Here is a 19,212-nt window from a genome sequence, read left to right on the forward strand (position 1 = left end):
GAATTCAGCCTGGGCTTGTTAGGGTGATACTTAATTCCTCCGCTGACTTTGGCATTAGAATCATTAAGTTGCACTGCACGAGCAGTTATCTGAATAACAGAGAAAAGTAAGTAAATTAAGGCACATCCCAGCAAGCCTGCTGAAATGGGAGGACTTCACAAGCCTTCCAGAGTACCTGCGAGGTTAGACACCAAGGTGTCCTTTCCACATAGGATCAGTAAACTGTGGCAAGCTTGTTACCTGTCCTCCATAGTGTTTCCTGCTGGAATCTTTCCCTTTTGTTTGGGTCTTTACAGTTGAATATTGGAAGTCAGTTTCAAGCTAATAGGTAGGGGTCAAGGGAATCGAAGTGGAGGCAGAAGTTTCACATAGGTCCCTGACTTCCACACATCCTCCTTGCACTGAGTGGGGCCAGGTTTGGGGGCTTCCTAGAGGCACCTGGTTGGCCACTGTGTGAACAGACTGCTGGACTTGATGGGCCTTGGTCTGATCCAGCAGGGCCTTTCTTACGTTCTTATGTTAAGACTGCTCCAGTCCATCTTGGTCCTTTTTGGTTATCAAACGCTCATAACAGAACACTGGTCGTCTTTGGGTGTCAAGTACAGGTGGAAGCAAAAGCTCACTTTAAAAGAATGCACCAAGAGGGAGAGAAAGCCACGCCAGCATTAAAGCTCCGCTCAGTGCAGCGCTGAGGAACCAACTATGTTGTAAGCAGGGCAGCAGGAGCCGTTTCCTGTCGGTTCTTCTTTCAAGTACAGCTGTAAACTTACCTCCAGGCAGCATAATGCCAAGGAGGTAATGCCAAGGAATTACTTTGAGCTTGAAACGTTCTTCTGCTTAACTTTTGTAATGAAAAGCCCCACATTCCATTAGTAACAATTTCGTTACCATAAAGATGTTTGTATGGAAAGAAGCAAATTGTCATAATGACATCCTTTAGATTTTAGTGAGAACCGCTTAAACTGTTCAAACATTTTCTTGTTTTGTAAACGGGAAACAAAACCCTGGCCACCGGATCAAGAGCACCACCTCAGATATGCTTATTCTAATAGAGAAACATGTCAAAAAGCCCATTTTGGGGTATTCTGGCCTTAATTTATTTTCTTGATCTTTAAATTTTTGCCATCAAGTCACAGCTGACTTATGGCAACACTAGGATTTTCAAGGCAAGAGACTTTCGGAGGTAGTTTGCCATTGCCTGCCTCTGCATCACACCCCTGGTACTCCTTGGAGGTTTCCCTTCCAAATGCTAGCCAGGGTCAGGGCTGAGAGTGTGTGACTGGCCCAAGGTCACCCAGCGAGCTTCCATGGCTCGAGTGGGGATTTGAACCTGGGTTTCCCAGGTCCTAGTCCAACACATTAATCACTACGTCATGCTGGCTCTCATGCACCACACTGGCTCTTGCTTGATTTGTACTCTGTCTTTATCCCCAATGGGGACCCAAAGCAGATTACATTGTTCCCCTCTCCTCCATTTTGTCCTTGCTGCAAAGGTAGGCTGAGAGTGTGACTGGCCCGAGGTCACCCCACAGATCTCCATGGCTGAGTCGGGATTTGATCCTGGATCTCCCAGATTCTAGTCCAACACACTAAGCATTGCTCCACGCTGTCTCTCAGTTTATCTGGCTGGGATTAAAAGGCGCTCGGTGTGCCTCTAGTGACGCTTGAATTTTTCAGTCACAAGCACTTCATGCCTTGCAGCAAAACACTTAGAAATCTCAGGGGACTTTCAAAAGTGATGTGAGTGTTAGACTCCGCACCACGCACACACCGTATTATGGTCCAAGGACAAATAGTCTAGAAGCCTAGATGATGCCTGAAGTTGTTCTTTGGATCATATTGCATGTTGGAGTATAAATATGTGACAAAGCTGCTTTTTAAAAAAAACTTCCCAGGAGTTGTATCTTTTTTACAACTATAGTTTAACTTGCCTTTTGTTTCACAAATCATGATTAACTTTAAGGTTAGCTGTGGCTTCCCTTTCAGTCAGTGATCTTCTCCAAACTTGGGAGTACGTAAACTGCATAAATGTGAGCTGAGATCAGGGAGCCACTTCGGCAGTTTCCGTGCAGTATTGCAAGTTGCTTTTGAAACTCCCTTGAATGTTAAAAGCACCGTGTGGTCAGCTGGGGGCTCTTGTTCAGACGGGTGATCCAAAAGACCCCTGTGAGATAATGGCTGTAAAAGATCCACAAGTGAAATTGACATTGTTTGAATGGAAGTTTATCTGCCACTCCTTCCTAGATCAGATACAAGGTCTGTTTTAAGAAATAGCTAAATAAATTTTATTGCCGCTCCTTCTTAAGCATTACAAGGCTGATCAGCATTAATAAATAGCTACATAAGCCTTAAAGGGGCTCAGTCCTGTCATAGGTCCAGCTCTCCCATGTTGAGGGATCCTTAGGGCAGAACATCTCTGGTCCTTCTCATCTGGTGGCATGCAAGCTCTTCAGGCTGTTTATGGATGGCACACCTCCTGCCTCCATAAGCAGACCCCCCCCCCCCGCTTCATAGTCAAGAAACGTGAGCTTTGTCCTCCTATCCTCCTTACGACAAATAGTAGACCTTGGGAATAGTGATTTGCCTGAACTCTGTCATGAGTTGGGTGGCTTTGATGAGGTTTCACCTTAGAACTCCCCAATGTACAATCTTAGCCAGTGTGCTCCACCACACAGTCTTTCTCACCATGACTATAGGTTTGTATTTAAAATGTTATGCTTCCTTTCAGGACCCCTACCATGGCAGGAGGCCTCTTTTCCATAGACAGAGACTATTTTCAGGAAATTGGAACATATGATGCTGGAATGGATATATGGGGAGGAGAAAATCTCGAGATTTCATTTCGGGTAAGTGTATAACTTTTGATTCTGTATATTACTATTTCACAGTCATTTCCAGAGTGATTTTTCCAGCGCAGACATCTTGTGTGTGAATATTACCAAGGGGACAGGTGCAAACACATGAACAAGGAATGGTATCCTTCAGCAATTGAGCCGCCCTGAGCCCCTGTCTTTCTAGGGAAAGGGCGGGATATAAATCCAATAAAATTAAAATTAAAAAATCACTATGTGTAAAAGATTGGGTATCCGAGGGGGGCATTAGTACTTTCTGGCAGCAATGCGCAAAATATGTGCTGTACACCTCTTAGAACAAAAGCTGTAGATCACATATGGTCACTTTCCCAGCATCTGTATGTGCGCGTGTGTGGAGGGGACGAAGTGATGGCTGAAATCAGAGGGCTCATCGCGGCACTTCATCAGGAGTCATTTATGATCCAGTGGTCACAGACTGCATGCTTAAGACATTGTTTTTGAATTGCCACTGGAACTCTTTTATAAGCCCCCTTGTGATTTATAATGAAAACACTTTATTCTCAACTCCGCCCTGTATTCAGGTGCTGCAGTAACTTACGTGCATATGCTTGCATTTATTTATTTAGGAAATTTTCATACTACCTCTCCAGAGTCCTGCTAAAGGCGGCTTAATAGTAAAAAACACCATGCAATCATAAGTTATGAGTATAAAAATAAAAGCTATTAAAAACAGGACAGGGACATAAAAACAATGTAAAGATATCCATGTTTTATGGAAATGGTTTTGCTGCTTCACCAAGATGTAAATATCACTTCTTTACCGAAGTGGTTAAATTGTGGGATTCACTACCCTGGAACGTAGCGATGGCCCATGAACTTAGATGTCTTTAAAAGGGGATTCATGGGGACAGATTAATGGAGGATACGTCAGTGGCTGCTGGCCGCAGAGGCTGAACAGAACTGTCATGTTCCCAGTGCTGGGAGGCAAAGTCATGGTAAGGCCTCAGCCTCTACACCTTATTTGTTGGTCCTTCGGAGGAACTGGTCGGCTGCTGTGTGAGACAGGATGCTGGACTAGACTGGCCGCTGGTCTGATCTAGCAGGGCTGCTCTTAGGTTCATATTTTTTTTAAGGTGTACTGGCAGGGGGAGTGTGCCGGTGTAGGCCAAGGGCTGGCTGGTGCCCGCAGTCCTCAGTTGTGCGGGAGGTATCTAGCCCCTTTCGGAGCAGGCGACAAAGAATATGCTATCTACCAAGGTCAGAAGTCAGAGGCGTCGTCAAAGCAGGCAGGAGTCAACGGCCGGAAAGATCAATCATGAGCGGTAGCAGGAACACAAAGAAACTGCACGGTTGCTTCCTCAAAGTGAAAGCACGCCTGCACTGCCTTTATTAGTCAGTGCACTTCCAAGCTAGGCTTCATCCTGAAATGACTCAGCACCAGTTCTCTGTCTGCTTAGCCTCTCCAAGCGAGCACTTCTCCTTCTACCATGCAGAACCACACGCTGCCGAGTCCTGATACGCCTATCAGGTTCAGATGAGCTTGGAGGGCTGCCGTTCTCAGCTTCCACTGCAGGGGTTGGGGGAAGAGTAGCTTCTGTCTGCCCTTGTTCCATCTCTCTGCCTAGCTGTGATTCCTGCTGAGTTGTTTCAGGCTCCTGTACTACTGACTGCAATGGAGGTACTAAGGGCCCAGAGGCAACCTGTTCCTCCACTTCAGCTTCAGAGTCTTCCGAGTCCTCAGCTCCCAAGGCAGGGCCCATGACAGGGAGGGTCAGTAGCCACCAGCAGTGTGTTCTTGGGTCTGCTGAGCGAGAGGCGGTATGCACGTCTTATGTGAAATATATATTTAATTTTTATAAATTAAATACAGGCTTTTAACACTTAAATCTTTTGGCTTTGCCCACTCTTCTGGAAAAAACAAGCAGTTTCTGTTTAAATAAATAATAACCTTTGTTTTGATGTTTTTAGATTTGGCAATGTGGGGGAACACTGGAAATTGTGACGTGTTCACATGTTGGCCATGTTTTTCGAAAAGCCACTCCTTATACTTTCCCAGGAGGCACGGGACAGATTATCAACAAAAATAATAGGCGGCTTGCAGAAGTTTGGATGGATGAGTTCAAGAACTTCTTCTATATAATTTCCCCAGGTGAGCAAATAATCAGTATAAAAATAGCACATGGGGTCAGACTATTGCAGGGGGTCCCCAACCCTTTTGAGCCCCCAGGCATGTTTGGAATTTTGAGAGGGGGTAAAGAGCGCCACGCCAGAATGGCTGCCGTAAGAGGCAGGGCCAAACCAAAAATGGCTGCCTCGCGACACAGAGCCAAGCACAATACATCCCTCCTTGTTATGCAAAAGCATCACAGAAGGGGAGATTTTTTAAAAATCAATGAAAGTCTGCGGGGGGTGGGGAAGGGAAGAAATGGAAATAAAAAGAAGGAAAGCACAAAGTGGGGATGGAACCACAAGCCCTGGTGCTTTCTAGTACTCCTGATACTCCAGTGCCTGCAGCTTCTGTTGCAACTATGGAGACCCCTTTCATTCGAATGAGGGCAGCCAGTGACAAGCCTCACTCACTTTCTGAAAAGCTTGCCAGGGGGAAGTACTGGTGGGCACCATGGCGCCCGTAGATGCCACGTTGGGGAACCCAAATACTGTTGTTGTGTTTACGTTGGGGAACCCTGCCCTACTGGTCTGTCTACCCAGTAATGACGGCTCTCTGAAGGGCTCATGGTAAAGGTTTTCCCTGCTACCTGAGCTCTTTTTAACTGGAGCTGCCAATAATTGATCTTGAGTCCTTTTGCACACAAAGCCAGACTGGTCACTGAACTCTGTCCCCCCACCCCCAAAGCATCTATTTACATGTATGGCAGGCAGGTGTCATCTACTGGAAGGACAAATTTGAATGGGTGTCTTACGGATTGGATGTATTTTTCTTACATATTCTTGGAGTTTTCCTTTCATTTGGCTCATTTAAAAAAGACAGCCAGCAACAAAGAATTGGCCATGTCGTTTTGTAATGACATGGGGGTAATGTTTCTCTTCAGAGGTCTGGCTGTTTGATACTTGTTTTGAGTTCTAACACATTTGGGATCTCATTGATAACAGTTTGTTGAGTGATTCTCACCAGATCTTTTGAACTGGTGGCCTTAACATGGTGTGTGTGTGTGTGTGTGTGTGCGGGGGTGCCTTTGGGACACAACACATGCACCTGGGCATAATTTACTAACGGCACATTATCTGGACTCCCATCACCGCCCATAGTCTTTGTTGCTGGCTGTATGACAAAAGGATCTCATTTCAGATGGACATTGGGCAGCCATTAAATTTTCCCTGGTTTGAATTGGGGTCTGATAACTCTGGTCATAGATGAGCCAAAACATGCTGTAGTCTTTGAACTTCCCCACTGAAAAGTGTTCAGTTGTGTGGAGCTCTTGCATACATGGTTTAACCCTGCAAGAACATGAAATAAGATTATCCCTATCCCTATATCCCTGTGCCCCAAATTAGCTTTCCTGGGGGAAATGTCACATGATCGTTCAGCTACAGTGATAAGAAATTCCATGTCTGTCCCTCTTTGGAAGCTACACTGGAGGCCCAGTAGTAGGACCGAGGAGGCCCAGTTCCTTCCTTTGTGCTTGTACTCTGACTAATGGAGGAAGTACTGTATAAGTGCTGTCAAGTTGCAGCTGACTTGTGGCAACCCCTGCAAAGGGCTTTCAAAGCAGTTGAGAAGCAGGGGTGGTTTGCCATTGCTTTCCTGTGCAGAGCCTTCCTTGGTGGTACCCCATCCAAGTACCAACCCTGCTTCGCTTCCAAGATTTGACAAGATCAGGCTGCAGCGTGCCGCCTTCCCTCCCAGGGAAGGAAGTAGTGGGCGTTCATCTGGGACCATCCAGGGTTTGTTACTTTTCCCTGAATGAAAACGGCGGCTGTTTTCTGGTGTCTCAGACTGAGTTCACCTGTCTTTGTTGACAAAGGCCTCTTGTAAAGAACTTTTAAACTTCCAGGGTAATTCTCATTCAGAGGGATGAGAATTCTCAACACCCCCTGTTCTGGTCAGAGTTTCTGCGCCATTATAGCAGCCCCAGTTTCATATGGAGACTGACCAGATTTTAAATCAATGTACTAAACATTGCATGTCGAGGTCAGTTTTTAGCTGGCATGTTTGGACCTAGTTTCTGTGGCTCCTAACTGCTGGTTACGTACTCTTCATTGAAACCCAGTAAGCAGTTTTAACAGAAACTGCTGTATAAATAAGAAATTGATAGTGTCTAAACTAGTATTACAAGATACCATTGCTGCTTTTTTAGAATTATAAACTATTGTGAAACTTTCCTTGGTTGTAGAAATATCCAGTGCAAAGTGTGTCTTTTTATTTCAGAGTTTATTCTCAAAGGATATGCATAAAACTGGCCCCTTTCAAGCAGTATAATTTCTGGGCGGTAATCTGTTTTAATTACGTTTTGCACTCCATTGCAGTTTTGTAGCTAACAGCATATAACTTCCTCCCCAGGAGTTACAAAGGTAGATTATGGAGACATATCATCACGAGCTGGATTAAGACAGAAACTACAGTGCAAGCCCTTTTCTTGGTACCTCGAGAATGTTTATCCCGATTCCCAAATACCACGCCACTATTTCTCTTTGGGAGAGGTAAAAAAAAATTAAGTGCAGAATTCCTGATAAGTCAGGTTATCCTGAAGATCTTTAATATTTGTCCAGTACTGAAATAAAAATTTCACAATTTGCCTAATTTTGTTCATGTACAAAGCTTTACAGTTTGGCAAAAGGGGATTGAAACAGATATATTTTTGTGATGTATAAGTTGACCAGTAATATTGTCATTTAAGCGTTTATGGACATTGTTACAGCAGATTTAATGTAAAGGGTTGAAGGAACTTCTCTGACCGCAGAGAATTGCTGAAGTTTACATGGTGTCAGTGTTATGCACAGAGTTTTTAGTTAACAGTCCTGATACTTAAATAATAAGGTGGTGATTTGTTTTATTTAAAATGTATATCCTTTTATATGGTAAAAAACCACAGGGTGGTTTTCAGCATCAAAAATTAAAAAGAATTTATTGTGAAACACAGTAAAAAACATTTATTTTTTTGCCACCAAGTCACAGGTGACTTATGGCAACCCCACAGGGTTTTCAAGGCAAGAGAATTTTGGAAACCAATAATAATAAGAAAAATTGCATTCCAGCAGCCACCACAATCTGTCTTGGGAGGGTGGGTTTTTTTGCGCATGGCGGTTTTGGCCCTTGAATAAGGCACAAGGGATGTGCGTGTGGACAAGAGTGCTGCCGAGTATGCTGCAGGGCCAGCCAGCATTGAACCGCTGCAGGATTTTAAAATGTCTCCAAAGCAGTGGCCGTGTCCTTGGGCGGCTACAAGGACACCGTCACGACTTGTGTGGCCCTGCGTTCCCTGCCACCATCAGCTCAGCCTTCTCTGTTAAGCTTGTCCAGGCACCTCGCGTGCAGGGAAACTGGTTCCCGCTCTGTGGTCAGAAAGTGCTGTCTTTTGCTCTCGGTTTCCATGCCGAAGCCCTATAGGGTGTTGCATGTGCTTCCCTGATGTGGGGGACAAGATGCTTCTGTGCAGCTGTGTCCTTGGCTTGCTGTTGACCCATGGGGGGAAGGTAGCAATTCAGTATGTCTGAGGGGAACCCACACTGCACGGCCTGGCTTCTGAGGGGGCGGGGGCGGGGTGCCACGTCGCTGCAATATCCAGGCCCTCCCTCCGTGTTCCCCCCGTCCGTTACATTGATAATTTGAAATGATGTCGTTGGGCGTCTTCCTTGATCCCATAATGTTGTTAATAGTCTGGGGAAAACTACTAGGCTAAGTTTTAAACTTTAGTCTGACAGTTTCAAAAAAATCATACTAGCTCTGAAGAATTGTACGCATTTCTGTACTGCACTAAAAAAAAAAAAAACTTCTTTAGATGTGGAATCCCCGGAGCGCTCAGCATGCGGAGGTGACTGAGGATGTTAAGCAGGCACAGATAACTGTGCCGCATCCTCCTCAGATCTCTTTATAGCCCCTTAATGACATTAGCTATGGCTGAAAGATGACCTCTGCCATGGGGCCCTCCTTCCTAATGTGGGTGTTGGTGGCCGGACAGCATGAGATGAACCAGCCAGCTCTGCTCATCAAGGAAGGCAGAGAATCAGCCCAGCCAGCTCTTGGCTCCCGTGTTCTCGTTCAGTTCTGCCAGGGGTGGGTTTTTTTTGTTCATACTTCCCTTCCCTGATTTGTGAGCATCCTCTTTATACCAGATATAGATGAATGATTATTTCCCACCCCCCGGGTATTAATGGTTGGGGCCTGTTTGGTTGCCTCCACCCCCTCCTCTTTTATTTATTAGTTTGTTTGTCTAAATTTCTACCCCAGCCAAAACCGAGCTTAGGGGGGCTAACAACATAATATCAAATACAATAAATGACCATAAAATACGATAAAATCATAGTATGGATAAAAACAATTTAACAGTCCCATAAAACACCAATAAATCCAGGTGGTGCTCAGTTATGGACATGTAGAGGCTGTTGTGGGCCTGGAAAAGCAGCCAGGGCGCCCCACATAATGGTTGAACCAATATAAGAGACCCCCACAAGTAGCTGCAACAATATATGAGGCCAGAAGGGAGGAGGGAGGCCCAGCACTGATGGAAACGCGTAGCTGCCCCTCCACTATGGGCCTGGCAGAACAACTCTGTTTTGCAGGCCCTGCGGAATTCTTTATGGCCCCGCAGGGCCCTAATCTCACAAGGAAGTCCCACCAAGCCAAGCCAGGGCCAAAAAAGCCCTGGCCCTAGTTGAGGACGGCCAAACGCTCTTTGGGCCAGGGACCACCAGGACGTTATGGTTGGCAGAATGTAATGCTCTCAAGGGGGGGGGGTTATACCAGGAGAGGTGGTTCTGTACATACGAAGGTCCCAGACCTTCTGGAATGCTCACCTCCTTCCTCCTTTTCCATCGCCACACTCTCTCCTGCATGCAGGAAGGGAAAGGGAGTGGCCGGGGGCCGGCCTGAGACTCATTCTTGGGGGGAGGGGGCCCGGGGGGGGGCAGGATGGCCAAAGGCCCTGAGTAAGGGCATCGCCGGCTTGCTTATAAACATCCCAGGCAGGGCATTGTAGAGCGCTTCTGGTGTGAATGTATGTTCAGTAAGTAAACTGGGCTTGGTTGTTTTTCTTTGTCTTCAGATAAGAAATGTGGAAACGAATCAATGTCTGGATAACATGGCAAGAAAAGAAAATGAAAAAGTTGGGATTTTTAACTGTCATGGAATGGGTGGTAATCAGGTAACACTATGAAGTTCTTTTAAACACTTATATATGCACTAGATTAACAATGTACGGTTTTGTAAAAAAAATCTTTTTATTGCTGTATAGCACTTAATGGTATGGTGTTTAGAGAATGATTCAGAGTTTCTTCAATATTAGCCTTCAAAGTAGCTTCGAAAAAACTCTTCAGCTATAATGCATTTTTTGAACAAAGTACTCTCCATAGCTATTTTATTCTGAACTTTACTGTTCCATTTTCAATGAGCTTCTTTGGAGGAGGCTTTTAGTTTCCATTTAATTTGGCTAAAATATCTTACCTGACGTACTAGTTGAACTGTTGTAAGGTTGCCTGTTTTTCCTGCTGGAGGAAGAAAAGGAGTTTGTGATGTTGGACAGAGATGGGCAGGAGCCTTTATAGAGAACCGGGGGGCAATGTTTTGACATCTGCCCAGAAAGCTGGGTTGATGAAGTCTGAGGTACGGTTTCCATAGGGTCTTCGTGAACGGAACAAGGCTGCTGGATCAGATGACTGGTCCATCTGTTGCTGCATCTTGTTTCACACAGTGGTCAACTAGTTGCTCCAGAGGCCAAGCCTTCTCCTAACGTTGCCTCTTGGCACTGGTATTCAAAGGTTTACTGCCTCTGGATGTGGAGGTTTCTTTTGGTCATCATGTGATAGATCTATCCCCAGTGATAGATCTATCCCCCACGACTCAATTTAATCCCCTTTTAAAGTTGTCTATGCCTGTTGCCATCACAATGTCTATAGGTAGTGAATTCCACAATTCAGTCATTCCTTGAGTAAAGAAGTACAAAGTTTGTTGTAGTGGTACAAGGTTTTTTCCCCCTTAAAAAAACTAATATAGTTAGTGTAGCGTAAGGGTTTGTAAGTATCCGTACGGAAAAGGGGAGAGAAGGGCTGGAGGTTGGCTTTTCCATATGTTTCTGCCATTCCTTTTGGACTGTGTTTGCACCTCTTTGCAGAGGGGTGCAAAATTGTTTGCTGGGTTGGGGCAGTACCTGTCAGGGGCAAGAGGATACTCTCCACTTGCAAAGATCTAGTTAATGTGTGTCTCTCGGCAAGCAGAGTTTGAGAATGTCAGTAGATATTCAATTCAATTTCAATTTATTATGGTCATTGACCAGCAAAGCAAGCATTCAAGAAATTAACATTGATTTAAAAAGTAGAATCTGACAATATATCTGTTTGTAAGATATTCAAAAGAAGATTTGATTAAAAGGTATAAAAATATAATAATATCTGTATGTAAAAACGTCAGTTAGAATAAAATGATTACAATAAAATTAAATATTTACCTTAATAATACCCATTCAGTTACACATTTCATTTCCCTTATCAGAGTTAGACCAAGTACTTCTGAGCTTAATACCTAGCCTTGCATACTTGGCGACTTTATAGGTTGTCTCACTATTCTTGTCTGAAAGTATTATCTTTATTTGGGTGGATCTTTGTCTAGTTGGAAGGCCAGCCAAAAATGGGTAGTATATTGTTTCCACACTACCATCCTGGCAAATGCACACACGTTCCTGAAAAGGGATCTTTTTATATTTGCCTTCTGTCAGTGTCAGTAGATAAGAAACTGTCCCTCTGCACTTCATTCCTTTCGGTGGGATGCACATTGCATTCTCGCCTAGCTCATTACACTTTGTTCTGCTTGGCTAGTGGTAGACCGGGGAGTGGCAGACCAGAAATTGACACGGCACTTTGAGAAAACTTTAAAAATGGCAAAAATGATAAAAGTCGACAGTACAACTGCTTCTGCCCTCCCTGGTTCCAGATGCTTCTTTAGGCAGGGTAGAAAGTTTGCAAGCACTTTGTGGAGCTCAGGTCATGGCCTAAGCTGTGTTTTCTCCAGTTTGGAGAAGGGGGGAGGGCTTCCAATGTATTTACGGTCTCCCGAGACAGCTTTGAAGTCTTCCTAGAATCTCCCTCCTTGGCCTGGCTGTTCCTAGCTGTGTTCTTTCGTAACTAACAAGTGAGTGAAGGGTCTGTGTTTCAGGTGGATCAAACCTTTGCAGTTGGCATTGGCAGGTGTGAGGTTTTTTAGCCAATGACAGCACTAGTTAAGACCATCAGTGAGGGAAAAACAGCAATAAGGAATAAGACTAATTATCTGTGAATGATGGCTACATCTGCTTGATGGGCAGAGAGGACTGCCCATTCTTTACTAGGGAGGGGGGAGGTGTTCCTGCTAGCAGAGCATAACACATTATGGTTCATGGAGTAGACATGGGAAGTTAACTCTTAAGTTACAGCAGAGAGGGGGGCAGGCGTAGGAAGCTGAGCGTCCCAATAGCACTGAACGTGTTTTAAACAGATTATTTTTGAGGCCAGTCTTGCCTTAAAATTAATTTGCCCAAAAGCTCTTTCAAGAACTTATAATGGCAATTAAAGAGAGAGATAATAGAAGGGTTTTTAATAGCTAAAGTTACTATGACATTCGTTCTCACAGTGTCCTTCTGACCTGAGTCCCACAACTATGTTAGGAGGTGGTTTGCCATTGCCTGCCTCTGTGTCACCCAACTCCCTCAGCCTTTCCTCGTAGGGCTGGGTCTCCCGGCCCCTGATCGTCCTCATCGCTCTCCTCTGCACCCGCTCCATTCTGTCCACATCCTTTTTGAAGTGAGGCCTCCAGAACGGCACACAATACTCCAGGTGTGATCTGACCAATGCAGTGTACAGTGGGACTGTGACATCTTGTGATTTGGATGTTATGCCTCTGTTGATACACCCCAAGATCGCATTAGTCTTTTTTGTCTCTGCATCACGCTGGCTGCTCATATTTAACTTAAGGTCCACCCGTACCCCAAGATCTTGTTCACACATACTGCCACCCAGAAAGGTATCCCCCATCCAGTATGCGTGTTCCTTATTTTTGTTACCCAGATGTGGAACTTGGCACTTATCCTTGTTGAATTGCATCTTGTTCACATCCACCCACACAGAAGGGAACGAGGTTGGTGTGGCAGGACCTGTTGGTAATAAATCCGTGCAGACTTTCCTGGATCACCAAGTTTTCCTTCAGGTGCTCTCAGATTGATCCCTTTAAAATCTGCTCTGGTATCTTCCCTGTGAGAGAGGTCTGTCAGGCCTTCTTTCCACAGCTCTAAGCAGCCTGTCAGACTGACCGTTTTAGTTTCGATTCTACCAGGTGCCTCTCAAGGCCAAACTGCTAGCTGCTGCATTCCTGTTCCAGTGCTATCTCCCGTGGGTGTCAGCCCTTGGCCCACAGAACCAGAAATCACCACAAAGTCGTATAGAGTCCAAACAGGTGGATTTTACTGATCAAATAGGCATACAGTGCAAACGAATAAAATGACAGCTATGAAAGGCTCACTAGCTGGGAGATATTATAAGGCAGGAAAGGCGGGAGATTACACGCAGGAATACAGTTTCCCAGGAGCTGAGTTCCCAGGCTTAGGCTTAGGCATGCGACCTTGGGGGGCAGACAATACAGCACAGAGACAGAGGCAATAACGAAACCGAGATAGCAGCCTGACATTCTGCTCCCCTCAAGGCCCCCTCCCAGTTCGCAAGGGGGCTGGCCTGTTTGGGTAAGCAATGTGAAAGGCGTCAATGAGGTCGGGGGCGGAGACATCCCGTGCGCGCACCCATTCGTCATAGGCAGGGGGGAAATGTTTCCAACGAACTAGATACTGGAGAGTACCATGGTGAATACGGGAGTCAAGGATCTTGGAGACTTCGAAGTGTTCTTCCCCCCCCACCATGATGGGTTGCGCAGGCGGTGGGTCCGGATGCCACCGTGGAGAAGCAACATGGGGTTTGAGGAGGCTTATGTGGAAAACAGGATGCACACGCCTCAAAGATTTGGGGAGAGCCAGTTCCACTGTGACAGGGTTTATGACCCGAGTAATGGGGAAAGGGCCAATGAATTTGGCGCTGAGCTTATGGCACGGTTGGGTGGAACGGAGGTTTTTGGTGGAAAGGTAAACCAGAGCACCCACTTGCAGATCACCCCCGGGGGAGCGATGTTTGTCAGCTTGCGCTTTGTATTTACGTTTGGCCCGGTCGAGGTTGCTAACGAGCCAGGGCCAAGTGGTACGGAGGGCGTGTGCCCAGGAGGCAATGTCGGGGTTCCCCTCCCCCTCTACATCATCTGTAGGAACGATGGGACTGAAATCTTGTCCATACACAGCAAAAAACGGGCTAAAACCTGTGGATTGATGCATGGCATTATTGTAGGCATATTCTGCTAAAGGTAGCAGTTCCACCCAGTTATCCTGGTGGTAGTTAACATAACAACGCAAATAACATTCGAGTACAGCATTGACACGTTCAGTTTGACCATCGGTTTGAGGATGGTATGCACTAGACAATCCCTGTTCCACCCCCACCAACTTGAGGAAAGCTTTCCAAAACTTAGAAACGAAACCACTTCCGCGGTCACAAATTATTTTACGCGGAAACGAATGTAAACGAAATATATGCGTCACGAAGAGGCGGGCCAGTTTCTGAGCAGAGGGGATCCCTGCACATGGAATCAAATGTATTTGCTTAGAAAACAAATCAGTAACAACCCACAACACAGTTTTACCCCCACTGAGAGGGAGATCAGTCATGAAGTCCATAGCGATCACTTCCCAAGGTTTGCTGGGCGTTTCAAGAGGTTGTAGCAGTCCCGGGGGTTTGCCCTGCGATCGTTTCGCAGCGGCACAAACGGGACAGCTGCGGATGAAGGAGTCAATGTCGGAACGCATTCCCCCCCACCAGAACTGTCTGCGCAATAAGTGAAGGGTCTTCAGAAACCCAAAGTGCCCAGCTGTTTTGGCTCCATGAGCTAAATGTAAAACGTCCTTCCGGAGAGCTTTGGGTACATACAATTTTGAGTCTTTGTACCAGGACCCCCCTTGTTCCAAAACACCAGGAGGTAGGGTATGAGCGGAACGTTCTAAAAGGCACTGGTCCCGAAGGACAGTTAAAAAGGATTCGGAGATGGGGAGTTTGGAGGGAGCCCCCCCGTCGGTTCTGGAGATCTGAGAAATAGTTATAGGGCTAGTGCTTACGTGTGGCGGCGCGCAGACTGCAGGCGGCTGAGCGGTCGGAGGGGTAGGAGGGGCGGGAACTCCGGTCTGTTGCGGTGGCGGCTGGGCAGCCGGTTGGGCTGGCGGAGCTTGCGAGGTGTGTTGATGCTGGGATCGGGTTTGCACAGCCAGCATAGGTAGGGCCCCACGTTGCATAGGGGTGAACAGAGAGTTGGTGGGTCTTTCGAGTTTTACCGGATATTGTGGTAAACGGGAGAGGGCATCCGCGAGAACGTTCTGCTTCCCAGGGACGTGCTTCAGGGTGAAACGGAACTGAGCAAAGAACTCCGCCCACCGTTGTTGTTTCGCCGATAGCTTATGGGACCCCGTGAGGGCAGCTAGATTTTTGTGATCGGTCCAAACTTCAAAGGGTATTTTAGACCCTTCCAAGAATTGCCGCCATAAAGTCAGTGCATGATGAACTGCAGAGGCCTCTTTCTCCCAGATGGGCCAGTTTAATTGAGCGTGCGCAAATTTTTTTGAAAAGTAAGCGCAAGGGTGAAGAAGACCGTCCGGTCCTTGCTGGAGGAGAGCCCCTCCCATGGCTACATCGGAAGCATCGACTTGCACAATGAACATTTGATTTGGGTCTGGGTGCCGTAGCACCGGCTCCGAAGTGAAGAGGCGTTTGAGGGCCAGAAAGGCGGCTTGGCATTGCTCAGTCCATAGGATCTTTGCGGAGGGCAAGGCAGCCGAGCTTACTTTTCCTTTAGTTTTCAGCAGGTCCGTAATGGGTAGAGCCACTTGGGCGAAGTTAGGGATGAATCCCCGATAGAAGTTTGCAAATCCCAGAAATTGCTGTACTTGCTTACGGTTGGTGGGGGGAGTCCAATCGAGGACGGCTTGGACTTTGGCGGGGTCCATGCGAAGACCTTGATGGGAGATGATGTATCCCAAAAACGTGAGTTTGCTTTGGTGAAATTCACACTTAGCTAGTTTAGCGAACAGTTGATGGTTACGCAGGCGTTGTAGAACTTCTCTGACCAGAGTCACATGCTCGTCCATAGTTTTCGAATAAATGAGAATGTCATCTAAGTAGACCACCACCCCACGATATAGAAGGTCATGTAGGATTTCATTGATGAGTTGCATGAAGACCCCCGGGGCCCCTTTTAATCCGAACGGCATTACAAGGAATTCATACATTCCGAAACAGCTAGAGAAGGCAGTGAGGTGTTCATCTCCTTCGCGGATACGGACTCGGTAGTAGGCTTCCACCAAGTCTAATTTAGAGAACACACGGCCTTCCTGTAATTGTCCCAAAATATCCGATATTAATGGGATAGGATAGGCGTTGGTCTGGGTAACCGCATTGAGCTTTCTGAAGTCAATGCACAGGCGAAGGTCGCCCTCTTTTTTCCGGACGAAAAACGCGGGGGCCGAGTTTGGGGCATTCGAAGGGCGAATGAACCCTCTGGCGAGGTTTTTGTCCAAAAAGTCCCGGAGGACAGTGCGCTCGGAAGCGCTCATAGGGTAAATCTTACTTTTGGTTAATGTGCAGTCCTTTACTACTTCAATCGCACAGTCTGAGGCCCGGTGGGGGGGTAAGGCATCACATTCCTTAAGGTCGAAGACATCTTCAAAGTCCCGGTATACAGCGGGTAGAGCCGGTGGTACTGGGGCAGTAGAGGTTAACGCTGGAACGGGCGGAAATGGCAGAGCAAAGTTTTGCCGATGCTGGTCGCAGGTGGGACTAGCGAAAGAAATAGTGTCTGTTTCCCAATCAATACTGGGACTATGTCCTTTAATCCAGTTAATTCCCAAGACCACTTCAAATCGGATAGGGGCTATAGTGAAGTCTATTTGTTCCCAGTGGGAACCAATTCCCATTGCCACCCCTATGGTGCGATGATCAACTGGACCCCCCTGGAATTGGCTCCCGTCCATTTGAGCAAATTGGACGGGGGCGGGTAAAGCCTCTGAGTCGGCTCTGAGGGCAACAAACGTGGCTTCGCTTATGAGAGTGCGACAGCAACCGGAGTCAATTAGTGCTTTGACGGGGATTTGTGGACCTCCGTTAAGTTGTTGTAAAACTGCATCTACGTAGACGGTGGAGTCCACTTCTTTGATTTTGGTAGGAGCATTCGGTTTGATAGGAAGATCCTGAGAGGTCTGTGGAGATGCTCCATTCACCACAGACCGGAGCCGTTTTTTGACAAGTCGAGGGGAGATTCCAGGTTTAAGGCTGGAGAAATCCAAGGGTTTTCCTCATCCGAAGAGGGAAAGCTGTCCCCCAATGGGGCACTTGTAATCCGAGACCCGGCGGGGTCGTTGGAAGCAGGCAGGGAGGCTGGGTCCCCGGCATGGAGTGCAGAGGGTGTGGGCCTTCCCGGAGCTGCGCTGCGGGTGGCCGCGGTGCCTCTGCGTGGTGGACGACCTCGGGCGCGGGTTGTCGTGCTGGGACGAAATAATTCCTGGCGGCGTGGGCAAACGGCTGCAAAGTGGCCCATTTCTCCGCATGTAAGACAGGCACCCCTCTGAAATCGGACTTCACGTTCCTGGAGCGGACGTGGGGGATTTCGTGGGACGAGCAGTGGTGCCTTGGGTTGAGGCTTTTGGGTGCCCTTCTCCTTGTGCTTTTGACGGACGAGAGAAATAAAGCGGCGGCGGCTTTCCACTTCCTCGGCTAATAGGATCCAGCCTTCGAGGGTATCGGGATCGCCCCGCATGTAAGACCAGTTCAGAATGTCAGGATGCAAGGCTTCCCTGAAATGATGGATTAGGGTGGTCTCGGGCCAACCTACAATTTTACTTGCCAGTCGCTGAAATTCATCGGCAAATTCCCGAACTGTAGCAGAGCCTTGTTTTAATTGTAAAAGTTCCGTTTTGGCTCTTTCTCCCAGGAAGGGGTCCTCAAACCTCCTTCTCAGGGCAGTCATGAAGTTGTTGAGGGAACGAATCGCACGAGAGCGGGTGTCAAACTGGAGGACCATCCAGTCAGCCGCTTTGCCTGTCAGGAGGGAAGCTACGTACCGCACCCGGCTATCTTCCGTGGGGAAAAGTTGACCTTGTTCTCGCATATAACTGTCCACTTGATGCAAGAAACAAGGCAAAGTCTCAAGAGATCCGTCATACGTAGTCCTCAATTTGAGTTGCTTCCAAGGGCCGGGCGCGGGCTGACCCGGTTGCACGGGTGGTCCGGGCAGAGGAGCAACAGGAGCTCCAGGAGGCAAGGGTGGAGCAGGCACATTAGCAGGTGGTTGCACGGGTGGTTGGAGCGGAGGAGCAACAGGAGCTCCAGGAGGTAAGGGTGGAGCAGGCACATTAGCGGGTGGTTGTACGGGTACCGCCTGACCCGGTATCGGAACGGGCTGTCTCTGAGTTATCAGGGTTTGTTGTAATTGCCTGTTCTCGTGAAGCATAAGTTCCATTACTTCTTGGAGTTGATCCACACGGTCGGAGAGCTCCCGATTCTGGGCTCGTAAAAGATGAACCTCCTCACTTGGGCCCCCAGTAAGATGAGGCTTACTGGTTCGGAAGCTCGTGGCCCATTGAGAGCTATCCCCATATAAATCCTCGTCTTCAGACTCATCTGAGTCTCGACGTCGGTCAGCCAAACGGCGTGCGCGTTGGGTCGTACGCGACGGGACAAACGCCGGGGAAAAGGTGAGACCTGATAGTCCCAGTACATAGTCCTTGGGGCGCGTGTCCACGTTCGCCTGATTCCTTGCTGCAGCCGCCCTGGCTGCTTCCGCCGCCTCTCTCTCTCTTGCGACCCTAGCCGCTTCGGCGGCTTGCTGATCCGCAAGAACTTTGGCGTTCTCAAGTCTTAGGGCAGCCTCTGCCGTAATGCGCGGCAAAAGTTCTGTCTCGAGGAGCAAGAGTATGGGGTCAGGTTCCCCGCCCAGCAGAGGTTGTACTCGAACCGCCAGTGCGGATGCCTCGGCTCCAAACGTCGGGGTCAAAACTTGAGCCAAGGTGGCTACCGGGGTGTCCTTTGTACATTCCACAAGGAGAAGAGCGGTGCTAATAGCGACTCGCTTGGCCTCAGCCTGGCAGCTGGCCGCATCCGGGATCAGGGAAAAACCCTCCGG

The 19,212-nt window shown here is 47.5% G+C and overlaps 1 protein-coding gene across 1 annotated transcript in view; it reads left to right on the forward strand.

Moving 5' to 3' along the window:
• Positions 1-19,212, forward strand: part of GALNT1 (polypeptide N-acetylgalactosaminyltransferase 1) — a 74,722-nt gene that overhangs the window by 45,648 nt on the left and 9,862 nt on the right. The window contains exons 6-9 of the mRNA XM_056857507.1: positions 2,729-2,846; positions 4,782-4,962; positions 7,333-7,472; positions 10,034-10,132. Of these exons, the coding sequence (XP_056713485.1) occupies positions 2,729-2,846; positions 4,782-4,962; positions 7,333-7,472; positions 10,034-10,132 (538 nt within the window). The remainder of the gene's footprint in view (positions 1-2,728; positions 2,847-4,781; positions 4,963-7,332; positions 7,473-10,033; positions 10,133-19,212) is intronic.

Source organism: Euleptes europaea, chromosome 11 (genome assembly GCF_029931775.1).
Source record: "Euleptes europaea isolate rEulEur1 chromosome 11, rEulEur1.hap1, whole genome shotgun sequence".
NCBI lineage: Eukaryota > Metazoa > Chordata > Lepidosauria > Squamata > Sphaerodactylidae > Euleptes > Euleptes europaea.